Here is a 15817-nt window from a genome sequence, read left to right on the forward strand (position 1 = left end):
GTCCTGGGGGGGTTTTTCCAGCCATAAAACGTTGATTCCAGTCTGTGTGTGTATGGACACATAGGATAACATGCTGGGAGGTTTACTGGCTGTAAAAAAAAATGTCAAAAGCCAAAAACAGCAGCTATAAAAATGTCAAGTGTGCATGATTACTCAATGATACAATGCAGCTCAAATTTGATTTTTGATTTTATTGTGCTTCCCTTTCTCTAAATGTTTATGAACTCTTTGATCCATGTTAGAGGCTAATCTGAGCTTATGTTTTTTTAATGAAACTGCTGCTTCTTTTTATCTGGTAAAATTTGCATCAGAAAGTACATCATGTCCATAACTACAATGTTCCCCTCTGCTTATCTTAAAGTGATGTATACTTGCATCTAGTAGTAGCTGTCAAGTCACATAGTGGTATGAAAAGCTGAAAAGCAGCTAAGGCAATCAATAGTAAAGGTAAAGAAAGTGTGTTGTAATGTAGTCACCAATCAGAAGTGTGTTTACAATTTCTTACTTGACCTGCAAAAATTACAGTTGGTATAAGCATATTACCACCTCTCTCCGTTGTTCAAGTTTTCATGCTTTAGTTATATTTTCACATTGGCGTTTGTGGGTGATTGTAATTTTTATGATGCATTGAGTAATTACTGTATGAGAAAGCGACTGATATTTTTTCTCTCTAGAAGGTACATCCCACGATGCACATTGGAGTTTTTACCCCAATGCTGTGAGAACTGCTGGCTTCTGTGGCAACCCATCTTTTCACTTGTACTGGCCTAACAAAAAGAAAGACAGAACACACAATATACTTTCGTCAAGGGAGCTCATTATACAGCCTGGCTATATGATGCAATTTAAGGTAAACATTTTATTTGCAGCTACTATATACATTAGTCTGTAATAAGATATACCGGTAGTTATTTTTGTTTATGGATGAAAAAGCCAAGGAATGAGCAGGACTGACTGTCTGTTGGGTTATATGCTTTTTAAATAATTGACAAATAATGTACAAACATTTCCCAACATTTTTTCCTGCAAAGAATACACTGAAAGCAAGGTTACCAGAATGTAGTTTGCAATATATTGTCCAGAATGGGAGCTCCTACATACAGTACAGAGTAGGACCATCCTACTCAGAGGAAATTTGATGAGGCATTGGGGTTTCACATATATTGAAAAATATATGCAAATGAGAATTCTGTTTATGATCTAATGTTAGAAACAGACTATAATTGGATTATTTTCTTTTGGCAAGCAGAATTGAGGGCATTGGTATTTTATTTTGCCTATCTGCTGTGATTTGTCTGCATACTCAGTTCCTTTATTAATTATAAATTTATCAAGCACCTGCTACATTTGATTTGACATGTTTTTCCTCCATTGTTAAGATTTAGTCTTTTTTTGCAGGTAGTGGACATTTTATCAATAAACGTCCCTGGCTGATGATACAAAATATTAAAGTATATCTCTAAGTAAAAGAGTTTTTTGTTTCAGATAGAGTGGGTAAGGGTTAGACCAGCAATGGGCAAACTACGGCCCGTGGGCTGTATACGGCCCGGCGGACATTTTAATCCGGCCCGCGGAGCGTGGCAAACATCGGCTGTCAGAATGTGTGTAGGCGGGGCAGCGTGAGGAACGTGAGGGGAGCTAGGCTCCTCTCACAGTCCGCCCTGAAGACCGGAACGACGCGGGAACACCGCGAGAGGAACGCGCGGAGCAAAGGTAAATGAATTGACACAGGGGGGACTTGGCTTACTACTTGGGGGGGAATAGTACTGTGGGGGATGAAATACTATATGAGGGATGAATTAATATGGGGGATGAATTAATATGGGGAATGAATTACTATAGGGGGGATGAATTACTATATGGGGGCTGAATTACTATGGGGGATGAATTACTATGGGGGATGAATTACTATATGGGGGATGAATTACTATGGGGGATGAATTACTATATGGGGGATGAATTACTATATGGGGGATGAATTACTATGCGGGATGAATTACTATATGGGGGATGAATTACTATGGGGGATGAATTACTATATGGGGGATGAATTACTATGGGGGATGAATTACTATATGGGGGATGAATTACTATGGGGGATTAATTACTATATGGGGGATGAATTACTATGGGGGATGAATTACAATATGGGGGATGAATTACTATGGGGGATGAATTACTATATGGGGGATGAATTACTATATGGGGGATGAATTACTATGCTTACTATGGGGGAATATTACTATACTTACTATGGATGACACATACACATCATTCATCTACTCTTGGTCTGGCCCACGGGTCCAATATATGAACCCATTGCGGCCCTCAAGTCAAAAAGTTTGCCCACCCCTGGGTTAGACTCTCTGTCAAGTTTTTTATTGCTGTCTGTGTACCCATTGGGGAGACAATGGCAGAAAAAACTGTCAGGGTTTTAATCCATTCCTACTTTATTCCACCCCAAAAAAAGGATATTTGCTTGAGGATAAACATCTTTTAAGGACAGTGTATTACCTTATGTTGACATAAATCCCTTAACAGAAATAAGTCAAGTTACTTATGTGTATTCTTATCCTTAGTTTATATAAGAACTAATGGACAAGTAATATCAATATCTGGTCTATCGCCTGGTGTTCTCAGTAAAGACTGTATGTTCTGTCAGTGGGGATGAGTTACTAAAACTGGGGAGTGCAAAATCTGGTGCAGCTGTGCATGGCAGCCAACCATCTTCCAACTTCCGCTTATATGATTAAGCTTTGACAAAAAAACTGGAAGACGATTGGTTTCTATGCAGAGGCGCACCAGATTTTGCACTCTTCAGTTTAGGTAAATCAACCCCAAGTTGTAATATGTGGAAGATTCTTTTAAGGACTGCTGTGTAAAAAACTTTTAACCCAAACTCCTCATTTTGAAGAGGTTTATTTGCATTGGGATAATAATAAAAAAATGTTAAAAAAAATAAATAAATAAAAGTGAACATTTATATATGACTAGCACACAATTTTAGCAGGAAATTGTTTTCTTCCTATTTATTATTCTGGACCATATGCTTGTCCTTTATTATCTTCAGTTGTCTGCCAGCTGCTGTCCAGATTGCATATTTGCCTTATGATTTTGAACTTCACCTGCTACCTTGCTGTCAACTGTCAACAGAAAGGCAATACCTCATACCGCAACATGGGAACTGACTGTTTTATCCCTTTTTGCTGGGACATTAGTGAAGACTATATACATTTAAGTCTGCATCATGGCGAGAGACAAACTCTACCACTGGTGACACCAGTGACACTATGATCCATTGCTGTCAATGTCATTTCACAGTTAAAGTGGTTCTAAATTCTGAAGGTTTTTTACCTTCATGCATTCAATACAAGAAGGTAAAAACCTTCTGTGTGCAGCAGCGCCCACAGCCCCCCGAAAACTTACCTGGGCCCCATCCTGATCCAGCGATGTGCACAAGAGCCTGGGTCTCTCCCTCCTCAATGGCTGAGACAGCAGCAGTAGCCATGTGCTCCCTTTACTGTCAATCAAAGCCAGTGAGCTAATGAGGAGAGAGCAAGGGCTGAACCAAGCTACGCTTCATGTGTGAATGGACACACAGAGCAGCGGCTCGGGAGCAAGACTGCGCGGGTGCCCCCATAGCAAGCTGCTTGTTGTAGATGTACAAGGTAGGAGGGAGGGGCCTGGAGCGTCAGCATGAGACCCGAGAAGAGGAGGATCAGGGCTGCTCTGTGCAAAACCATTTCACAGAGCAGGTAAGTATAACATGTTTGTTATTTGAAAAAAATAAAGACTTTAATATCACTTTAATTTAGAACAGTGATATCTTTATTGGTCAGGATGATGCCCCCAGAAAGAGACACATGTTGGCTTGGCATACTGTCCCGGTTCCTTTAATCTTCTTGCTTCGGCTACAGCATAGTGTTTGCTTTCATTCATCCAGTCTCTACTCTCAAGTAAAGTATACCCACATTTAGAGGACAGAAGAGTCTCTGTAGCCCGCTGCTCACAACCAACCCTGGTGCATGCTTCATCCTGTCATAGGGATTTGTGTGCAGCTCCCTCTCACGGTGTCACTTACCTCCATATTATATGGCCCCTCAAAATTTATCTGAGTGACCAAGGAGCATTTTAGCTTCATCTATATTAAAAAGCATAAACTAATAAACTGCAGTACTGCAGTAAGAATATGCTGTGGGACTTCGTGATCGGGCAGCACAGTGGCTAAGTGATTAGGACTTCTGCCTGGCAGTACTAGGGTCGTTGGTTTGAATCCCAACTATGGCACCACCTGCCTGGAGTTTGCATGTTCTCCCTGTGCCTGCATGGGTTTCCTCTGGGTACTCCAGTTTCCTCCCACACTCCAAAGACATGCTGGTAGGTGAATTGGATGCTGTCTAAATTGGCCCTAGTATGTGTATGTATGAATGTGAGTTAGGGACTTTAAATTGTACACCCCTTGAGGGTTAGGGACTGATGTGAATGTACAATATATATGTAAAGCGCTGCGTAAATTGACGGCCTATATAAGTACTTGTAATAATAATGATTTTTATGCTGTACAATTCAATATAAGGCTTTTATTTCCCATGTCTCCATAGTGTCTATTCCATTAATTTTGAACAATGTTTATTGTTTCAGTATTCTTTAAACTTCAAACCTTTAATTTCAGATTGTGGTTGGTTGTGAAGTGAATACATGCATTGATCGTCACTCTGTGCTTCTGGAGTACTCAAAGGATGCAAGGTAAGAAACAGATAACAGAAGTGTAGACATTTCAAATAGTGATTTAATGTGGAAAATGCAGTATACTGTAGCTGTGTGTGTGACATATATGGTATAATGAGTATGACCATGACAATGACTTCCATTATAACATAGCTTCTTGTAAGTCACATACTGCAATTATTTCATTAGATGACCTCTTGCTTTGCTGTTTTTAACAGGACAGATTTATGGCAGCTGGTTGAAACACAATGCCTACCTTCCTCCTCAAACAGCATTGGATGTTCCCCATTTCAATTCCATGAAGCCACAATCTACAACTCTGTGAACAGCTCAGTGTGGAAAAGAGTAACATTGCAGCTGCCAGACCATGTCTCTTCCAGGTATGCAGACCTGTGTTCACATAACCCATGCCTCAAACACTTCCCATGATGTTATATAATCCCAAACATAGATGGATCCTGTCCTGAGTTGTACAGTTTTCAAATATGTTATTATATACAGATTATATATACAGTTGTGCTCAAAAACTTGCTTACCCTGTCAGAAATCATGACATTTTGGCATTGATGTTGAACAAATGACTGATCATGCAAAAAACTAAACTGTCTTTTATTTAAGGATAGTGATCATATGAAGTCATTTATTATCACATAGTTGTTTGGCTCCTTTTTAAATCATAATGATAAGAAAAATCACCCAAATAGCCCTGATCAAAAGTTTACATACCCTGGAATGCTTGGTCTTGGTACAGATGCACAAGATGACACACACAGGTAAAAAGGAAAGGATGTAGGAAATTAACCTTTAATTGCCATTTTAACCTGTGTGATTCACCTTGTGTGTCTGTACCAAGGCTAAACATTTAAGGGTATGTAGACTTTTGATCATGGCTATTTGGGTGATTTGTCTTATCATTATGATTTAAAAAAGGAGCCAGACAAACGTGATAATAAATGGCTTTATATAATCACTATCCTTAAGTAAGACAGTTTTTTTTTGCATGATCAGTCATATTCTCAATATACAGTAAATGTCAATATTTCACCATTTCTGACAGGTTATGCAAACTTTTGAGAACAAATGTGTATATATATATATGTACTGTAAAAATGTGTATAATCCTATGGAGAATACTTTTAAAAATATATTAAAAATGAGGTGCGATCGCGAGCAGCGACTCAGGATGGTCGCATGCTATCTCCACTCCTCACCACCCGGACACATCCGCATGCTTCAGGCGGACTTGAGGGTCTCCTGACTACACTCCAGCCTTTCCTTCACCCCTGGGGCTCCTGGCAATCTTCATGGGGAAGCGCTAGATCCCCACCATCAGCACCAAAGACAGGATGAGGCCTATCCCCCCCGACGCCATCTTGGACGCGCTGGTCTCGAGCCTGGCCTCCCCCCTTCTTCTCCCGATGGAAGACTCCCTGCCTCCCTCCAATCCGGAGAACAGCCAGGGGGATCTGCAGCCTAAGCACTCTCCAGCCCTCTGAGATGCATATCTCCTAGCCTGCTTCAAGGCCATGCAGCAGACAGAGCTCTCAGCGGCAACCACTAAGCTCTCCACACATCTCACTAAAGAGATTAGGGAGCTTTTTACGGGTTGGGTCACCCCCTGGCATGTACGTCTATTCCGGCCCTTTGATTTGATTGTACGATTAGATGTCTTTCCCTTGTTTTGTTTCTTGGAGCTATTTACTGCAGGCCCTCCTTTTTTTATATATATATATATATTACTATATGCTACCTCTCCACATGGCATGGAAATTTCCCCCTCTTCTACGCTTAGAGCCTTGGCCATAGTTTTGCTCACCCTGTGGAGGGGGGGGGGGGGTTTGGATACTTCCCCCTTTTTGCCTTAAGAGCCTGATCACCCCTGTACCTCCGCTGGCTTTGCTCTTGGGAGGAGAGTCGGGATGCTCAGCCTAGTGACTCTTTGCCTCCCCCTCCCCTTCCCCCCTTCTGTTCGCTGATTTTATGGGGGCCCTTATCCCATTAACTGGCCCACGGGCCGCTAGCAGCCACGTGTCCAGTGACAGAGCTCCTCCACTACTCACATCCATGACTAGGATGTGGTCCACTTTTGAAGTAGCTATTGCTCACATTTTGCTCCCATCCCCTACCCTTTATTCTTTCTTTTCCTGCCTTTCTTACCTCACTCATCTGTTTTTTCTTTTCCAAACCTGTTCGCTATGGTTTACTGACCTTCTGCGGTGGGACAGTGGGGCCCTCGGAGGATGCGTTGCTTGAGCACCTTAATTTTATCTCCACTTTATGGCGTCCTCCCCTCTGAAAATCTATTCTCACAATATCCATGCGTTCAACTCGGCAATCAAACAATCTAAGGGTTTTCATTCTCTCAAATCTAGCCAGATTGACCTTGTTTGCTTGCAGGAGACCTGCTTCTCTTCCACCTCAGCCCCTAACTACCGCTCTTCTCATTACCCTACCTTTTACCTACAGTATCTTCTGCTCCTGAGAAACGTAGGGGAATTCTGATTGTTTTCCGTCGTCACTTAATGTTTGACTGTACTAAAAAGATTGCCAACCCCACGGGTCGATACCTTCTTCTTCAGGGTGCCCTCAATGGTCAGAATGTCACATTGGTCATATATTACGCCCCTAACCGCTTCCAACATAAATTTTTCTCGTACCTTTTCCAGGTTATGTGCGGTCATAGCTCAGGGACCCTCATTCATACAGATGAATCTAGATGTCACACTAGATTCATCTGTAGATCGGCGGTATGCCTCGGGGGTCTCCCCATTACACAATCAGATGACCGAAGAGCGGATGCACGCACTCTTACGCTCTCACAGTCTGGTAGATGTCTGGCGCGAATTCACCCCCGTGCTCGGGACTTCACTTTCTATTCCGATCCACAGGACAACTTTTGTCGGATTGATTACATCTTTATGCCTTTTCACTCCTTACCCTTGGTCGATCGAGTCATGATTCATATGTTGCCTTGGTCAGTTCACAACCCGCTAATCCTCTCTCTTTCCCTCTCATATGATTCTAGACCTCCATCGTCTTGGCGGCTCAATGATTCTCTCCTCAAGACACAGGAATGCTTCCTGCAGATACATTCTAATATACAAACCTTCTTCACTGACAATGTGGGCTCCGTATCCTCGGCAATCTCCCTTTGGGAGACCCACAAGGCTACTGTGTGGGGTCACCTTCATCAATTAGCTTCCATATGCAAACATGAGCGGGAGCAGAAGCTCCGAGATCTCACCACCCGATTGGCGGTGCCGGAGGCGGCCTGGAAGTCTTCCCCTTCAGCCTAGACCTGGAGAGCCCATGATAACATTGCTGTAGAATTGGATCTTCTGGCTTTCAACCAGGCGGAGAAGGCCCTTCGCTGGGCCAGACATAAATATCTTTCATATGCCAATAAACCGGGAGCCATGTTGGCTCGGAAGCTGAACTCTTCTAGTCATCTCTACAAACCTATTAAACTGCGCATGGCCGGAGGCGATCTCTTGTCCGACCCTAAGAAAATCGTGGACTCTTTCACCGCTTTTCTTTCTTCCCTCTACTGCCAGCCGACTCCCTTTCCCATCGATAAGACTGATGCCTTCTTCTGCGATCTCGACCTTCCTGCCTTGCTGGAGTCTGCCCGTGACATGTTAAATGTGACTATCATGGAACTGGAAGTAGTGCAGGCCGTTAGATCCATTCACTCTTTGAAAGCCCCGGGACCTGACGGATTCTCCGGCTTCTATTACCATAAGTTTTCTCCATTATTGGTCCCTCATTTAACCACTTACTTCAACGCTCTGCGAGAGGGCAGTAAACCCTCTCCCGATTCGCTTCCAGCACATATCACTATGATCCTGAAATCTGAATCAGAGGCCCAAAAACCCCAAGCTTTTCACCCAATTTCTTTACAGAATGAAGTTATGAAACTTTTGGGAAAAATCCTGAGTTCCCATACAGTATTAATAGATATCTACGCCATCTGATCCACAGGGATCAGGTCGGTTTTTTTCTGGGCCGTCAAGCAGCAGATAATGTTCAGAAGGTGGTACACCTCATCTCTATGATGAATCTACACAACATCCCCAGGTTCCTCCTTTCGTTCTACTTTTGCAAGGTGTTCGACACCATCTTCTGGGACTACTTGCGCTACGTGCTACATCGATGGGGCTTTGGAGATTCTTTCTTATCCTTGCTGTCTGCTCTGTATTCTTCTGTTTGCTATGCTGGCTTCTCTTTTAATTCTTTTTCCATTGCTCGGGAAATTCGTCAGGGGTGTCCCCTCTTCCTGGCCCTTTTCATCTTGGCTCTAGAACCGCTGGCGATTGCTTTTCGTGCAGACCCTAATACTACAGAGATTTCTTATGCCAGGACCTCCTATAAGGAAAATCTATTTGCAGATGATGCCCTACTGATTTTGTCCAACCCGATCACCACGCTCCCTAATCTTCACTCCCTGCTGTCCAGTTTTGCGGTCATCTCAGGGCTCCAAATCAATCCTCACAAAACGACAGCTTTGAACGTCTCCCTCCTGGATTCCATGGTTTCCCTCATTCAGTCCTCCTTTCCATACCATTGGGCACCCTCCTCTCTCACCTATCTTGATGTCCACTTAACCTCATCCTATTCCTCCCTCTGCTGCTAATTACTATCCCCTCTTGCGTACGGTAACTTCTCTTTTGAATTCGTGGCATTTCCTCTCCCTATCATAGATAAGGCAGATCAATGCAATCAAGATGACTGTGCTCCCTAAACTCCTTTATTTTTTCAGGATCCTCCCAGTCCAAGTTCCACCTTTTTTCTTGCAATCCCTCCAAAACAAAATTCTAGCCTTTATCTGAGCCAACAAACACCCCAGAGTGGCACGTACTACCCTTTATGCTCATAGACTGAGAGGGGGCCTTGGGGTCCGCAACGTGACAAAATACTACTTATCAGCCCAAATTTTGCAACTAACAATGCTACATAACAATAAATAAGTGTCGTAGCACTGCTAAATATTAGCTACAAAAATTAAAAGAGTGACATAACTGAATAAAACGTCCATGATGAATCCATATATGTAAAATCAATCAATTTGTAATAAAGATTCTTCCATAATTCATGTGTTTTCTTCTTGTGCTGATATCCCAAACACCATCAAGTAAAATAGTGCACATAACATATAGTGCTATCTCAGTGCTCACAGAACTCTTACCTCACAGCACATAGAAATGTGCTTTATAATATCAGATAGACACTTTTTCACTTTTTCAATCCACAGCCATGTGATTGTAATCAAACACCTTTGAGCTTTCAATAGATTGTCAAACCAGAGCCAGGGATCAGTCCCTTTAAGGGTGATGGAGGTCACACATTCCTATCTATTCATGTCTGCCCAGAGCCAAGCCCCTTACAAGTTACATCACGCTCATGTGATTTCATCCCTCTGATGTCCTCTTCGAGCACATCTGTCAGCACTCTTCTGGTGCTCATGGCACTATCTCCTTAATCTACTCACATCTTCTCACTGAACATCCTCTTTGCTCTCACTCTTATGTTTTAAAGTGGGAACGTGATCTCACATCCTCTATAGTTCCGGAGGACTGGAACAGGACCTGGTCGGCTGTAGCCAAATGTTAGTTTAATACCACCACCATGGAGGCGGCATACAAGGTTCTCCTCCGATGGTATTGGGTCCAAGCTTGCATAGCACACGCGAACCCGTCCTGTGATGATCGATGTTTTAGAGGTTGTGGCCTCCGTGGAGACGAGATTCATGTATGGTGGACGTGCCCTCATTTGGGGAGCTTTTGTTCCCGGGTCTATGGCGTTTTATCGTTTCTATTTCACACTACTTTTCGTAGAGACCCCCACCATGCACTCCTCCATTGCCTTCTACCTGGCCTCCTGTCCCACCAGCAGAAATTGGCCACCTACCTCTTCATAGCAGCTAAACGGGCCAATGCTAGGGCCTGGAAGAAGCCTGCCATTCAAATCGCAGAAGTGAGGAATATTATGACCACTCTTATGGTCCTTGAGAAAATGTTGAGTGTATTTAATGATTCCCACCCTAAATTTCTGAAAATATGGAATCCATAGTAGTCTTATGCCCACCCCCCACTACCTGCGTTGAATATGGGTACTTCTTGTTACTAAAGGGGGCTCTTGCCTACAGGTTCTCTCGTCCTTGCTTCTATCCTTCTTCACTTTCTTTCCGCCTGCATCTTCTTTTCTCTTCTATATCCTTTCCTCCGTTCTTCCCCCTCCCCCCCACATTTATTTTTTGTTTCTCACCAAAGCCCTCAATCATGTTTTGCCACTTTTTGCGTCTTCAGTCAGATCGTCATACCGCCTTTTTATGAGGCAACCTTTGTTGAGGGTCTAGCTTATTTACGTGTTTGTTCATGTGTTGTTTAAGTTCTACTATGGTCCCCTGTGAGGGACCATATTATTTTGCTTGTACCTTGTTACATTCTTTAAAAAAAAAAGAAAACTAATAAAAATCATTGTATCAGAAAAATATATTAAAAATATGCTTCTGCAGATGACATAACATGCTCAGATGTCAATTGAAAAGCAGCAATTGTCACATTTTCAATTCCAACAAACTGATGATCTCATAGACCTGGAAAACACTGACCCTTAATTTTAATAAAGTGAGGCAAAAATTCAATGATACAATTATAAATAAAGGGCTGCTGCCCTTCAAGGCAGTTTTCATGCAGATATAGTGCATCATGGATCAATTGCCCCCTATCAAAAAACAATTGTGGATAGTGTCCTTCTGTCCATTTGGGATACTTGGACAATGGCAACCATATTGGGTGACCCTTCCCAATTTCCCTCTTCCACTTTCCTGTTCCTTCCCCTTCATTTTCTCTCTCTTTCTCTCACCTGTCTCCTAACCAATGTATACTGTTGAATTAGTGGGATATGTAATGTGCTCCGTGCTTTAAAGGATAAGTTCACCTTTCAACAAAAAATAATAAATGCACTTTTTTTTGCAGGTAAAAAAAATGTGAATTTATTTATTTTTCATTTTGGGAGCCTGTAAAGCATTGCACCAGCGATCAGCAGACCTGTCAGTGTATCTGCTTCCTCATATGGGGAAGCCAATACTTACTGACAGGAAGTCTCAAACTACCAAAGCGCTAACAGCGCAGTTCATTGAGACTACAAGCCGACAGCCACATAGTTTGCTCATTCACAGGACACTGCAAACGACTCACACAGCTGGGTGGGCGGAGCCCCACACAGCCGCTTTTTTTTTTAATTCTGACAGCTAGCCAGGAGAAGATCCCCGCTAGCTGTCACAACAGGAAGTGGAGAAGAGTGGGGGCTGGTCCGTTTGTAATATGTTACATGTTACACCCTGAAAATAGGTGTAACATGTAACATGTTACAAAAGGGGAACTTATCCTTTAAACTGATACTCAGCGCTTGTGCCCGATTATAAATTCTCTTGAAAGGAAATCAGCAATTAGGAAATTCTGCTGTCTGTAAAAGTGATCCAATGGCTGTGTAGCTGCTTTGATCACTTTTATGTGATAGGAAAAGGCAGGACAATGATAATCTTACAAACAACGTACAAGTAAAGAAGTCACAGAATCTGCCATCAAAAGGGGAGATCCTCCTTGGCCTGTGTACATTGCCAGTGGTAGGAACACACACCAATGCACAAGCACCAAACACACCAGCACTTTTGCGCAAAATTTGTTATAGCTAATAGGCCACAATCCAGCACTGCGAAATGCCAGACGTGGACATGAAAGACCAAGCCCTTTGTACAGGCACATATCCTAGAGCAGTGTTTCTCAAGCTTTTTTTCAGTCAGGGCAACCTTTTACAGTATGCACACTCTTGAGGTGCCCCATTCTGAAATGTAAAAAAACAACTAGTTTTACATAACGCAACAACATCCACACACATAGGACACCCAACATTAGAGGTGATTTATTCTTTCAAAGCAAATACACCTTTGCACGCTGATACTAACTTCTATTCCACTGTTTCTCTTCCCATTAGTTTCTCTCCCTCACTCTGCTAATGTGACCCTAGTGCTGATGGAGAGGAGCAAACAAGGATGCTGTGCAGGCACCCTACATCCTCCTTATCGACCATTGATGTCATTGGTTGTTAGGACGCTGTCAGCTGGAAGGTTGTAATGGTGCACAATGAAAACCATTTATCTGAAAGCCCAGCTTCATCCATCCACTGGCTTGTATACAATTTTTAGGCATTTTGGAAACCTGCAGGAACCCCAGGGGGGCACCCTGGTTGAAAAAGGCTGTCCTAGAGGTACTGTAACACATACCTGTGGCTACGTCTTCTTCCTATTGTGCAAATATATAGCCCAGAAGTGGATGTCTCTCACCAAGCCTGACACCAGGATATGGATAGGTTGACATAATGACATCCTACTCCACCAAAATATTAGTCTATAAAAAGTGGAGCTGTCCCCAGAAATTTGAAAAGCTATGTGGCAGGTCGGTTGTCAGTCCTGGACTAGCTCCAGCGTCTCTAAGTACCCAAATGTTCCTTAGTTGAACAAACAATACATTTGCTACTTCTGACACCCCTATGCCTGTTAATTGAAATAACAGACTTAATGGCTTGGAGCTGTCACTGCAGACTGGGGTCTTAATCGTTTATATTTTGACTGTATTGGGTGGGAGTAGAGGGCTGAGGGTGGAGTTGGGCAAGGGTGGGGCAATGTTTTCTATCTCTGTTAAAAGAAAATTGTTTCATAAAAACCATTTGAATTAAAAGAATGCTATATTTTCTCAGTGCTACCCAGTTCCGTTGGATTCAGAAGGGTGATGAGACAGAGAAACAGAGCTGGGCTGTGGATCATGTCTATATTGGAGAATCCTGTCCTAAGCTCTGCAGTGGACATGGATACTGCACTACTGGAGCGATCTGCATATGTGACGAGGGATTCCAAGGTATCTATTGTAAAATAATGAAGACATACAAATAAATCCACACATCTAGCTTGAAGTCTGCCTACTCTAGAAGTCTTCTTGTTCTGAGACTGATTAACATTAATTGTTCATTTGAGCTAGCTGAAAATGCATGTCTATGTGCTGCTTAAGACCTGGTCTTCAGAGGACTGGGACTTAATGATTTTAATGAAAAAATCAATAATTAATCCCGAAGTAGCCTAGTAAATATACTTGGAATGCCTATTCTTTAAGTGCTGACTGACAGATGAGTCTCATATTAGCATCTTTGCTAAGGCTGGTGCATCTTACAATATGTGTATTTTATTGACTTCCCTTAACCTACCTTATGTTCCCCTGGACTTATGTTAATAAACGGCAATTACTTAAAGATGAGTAATAATGTATAAACTTTACTTACAGGTGATGACTGCTCCATATTTAACCATGACCTTCCAAGTTACATTAAAGATAATTTTGAATCTGAAAAGGTGACAGAAATAAACTGGGAGAATATTCAAGGAGGTGTAATTGGAAATGGATGTGGACAGCTTTCCCCATATGCTCATGGAGATTCTCTATACTTCAATGGTTGTCAGATAAGACAAGCCATAACAAAACCACTTGATCTCACAAGGGCAAGGTAAATGCTAACTGTTTAGTATCACAAAATATGTGACATGGTACTGGGTATGTCAACTAAAGCTGGCCATAGACAGATCAAAATTGCTGCTGAACTGGACAAATTTCGATCAGTGTTTGTCCTCCCCCATGCAACAGAAGTTGATTGTTGGAAAACGTTTGTCGATCAGTGGCTGCAGTTGATCAGTGCATTTTGACAACAGAGAGTCCCTCTGTCAGAATACAGTGTCCCAGCAGGGAAAATTGCTCCATGCAGGTCATTTGTGCATCCAGGTTATTTGTGTGGATGGAGTAATCTGTTGTTTTTTTTCGTTCATTCCACTGGCTGAACAAAAAAAAGGAATCATCTATGGCCAGCTGCAGCCACTTTCTTTATACAATCGTAGCAGTTTGCAGGGTTTCTAGGGCACCAGCAAGTATGGAGAGTTAGATTTCTTGCCAGACAGAAAATATATGGTTTACAACAATAGACAGAGATATGGCAAAAAAAAACAGAGTCAACTAGGCAGGAAGGACAAATATCCAAAAACCATCAGTCTAACGGCATGCATTGCTGAATATTAAAAATGAATATACAGTAATATATTGCTGATCAAACCCATTGGCTGACTATGGCTTATTGTGAATTAAGATTATTTTACCAAATGTATACTTTACCCGGATCTTGGCAAGATATGCATTTTCAAGATTGCTGCCATCACTGTCTTATTGTTCCTTTCCATTTTTTCTTATAGCAAAATCATGTTCGTACTTCAGATAGGAAGTATTGCCCAGACTGAGAGCTGCAATACCAACCTAAGCGATCCCAACACTGTAGACAAAGCAGTATTGTTGCAGTACAGCGTCAATAATGGCATAACATGGCAAGTCATTGCCCAGCACCAGCCGAAAGATTTCATACAAGCACAAAGAGTGTCCTACAATATTCCACTGTAAGTATCGTATATAAGTGCCTTTGTCATATGCTCATAGAGGTAGAGGTTATATGCAGTGTCAAGAAGAGATGTACAATGTTTCCAGATTTCTGGATCATTTCCGGTTCAATCTTTTGCAAGAAACATACCAGGAGCAGGAAGATAATTGTAAAGAAAATAAGTTTAGATGTGGTTTATGGAACGTGTTGACTGAAAAGTTTGTTTTGCTGTATTGTTATAGGGAAGCACGTATGAAAGGAGTCCTACTGCGCTGGTGGCAGCCCCGCCATAATGGAACAGGTCATGATCAATGGGCTTTGGACCATGTAGAAGTTGTACTGTGAGTATCTGCTATATTCATGTCCACTAAATAGAAACATTCCAACTCCATCGCTAGAGTTAAAAATCCATTCATCTGTCACTGTGTGGATATGTAAGTATCCACCTTTCACAAATTTTCTATTATATCTTCTAGAGAAACTTATAGACTTGTTTATCATAAGGTAACACGTTGATGTGAAAATTTGAATACTAGATAGTGTAAATGCTTTCAGGTGTCCAGGTGCATTTCAATAAATTAGAATATCATCAAAAAGTTAATTTATTACAGTAATTCAATTC

General features: G+C 42.0%; 1 protein-coding gene across 3 annotated transcripts in view; it reads left to right on the top strand.

The window, feature by feature from the left end:
• Positions 1-15817, top strand: part of RELN (reelin) — a 547755-nt gene that overhangs the window by 512012 nt on the left and 19926 nt on the right. For 2 of the 3 annotated variants that reach the window (XM_089685528.1, XM_089685541.1), the window contains exons 57-63: positions 675-850; positions 4673-4746; positions 4947-5108; positions 13486-13643; positions 14064-14283; positions 15017-15214; positions 15438-15536. In XM_089685528.1, coding sequence (XP_089541654.1) covers positions 675-850; positions 4673-4746; positions 4947-5108; positions 13486-13643; positions 14064-14283; positions 15017-15214; positions 15438-15536 — 1087 coding nt within the window. The remainder of the gene's footprint in view (positions 1-674; positions 851-4672; positions 4747-4946; positions 5109-13485; positions 13644-14063; positions 14284-15016; positions 15215-15437; positions 15537-15817) is intronic. The other variant, XM_089685532.1, reaches the window with a different exon arrangement.

This window comes from Staurois parvus, unplaced genomic scaffold, assembly GCF_062004578.1.
Source record: "Staurois parvus isolate SC_StPar_1 unplaced genomic scaffold, SC_StPar_1.0 ptg000019l, whole genome shotgun sequence".
Taxonomy (NCBI): Eukaryota; Metazoa; Chordata; class Amphibia; order Anura; family Ranidae; genus Staurois; species Staurois parvus.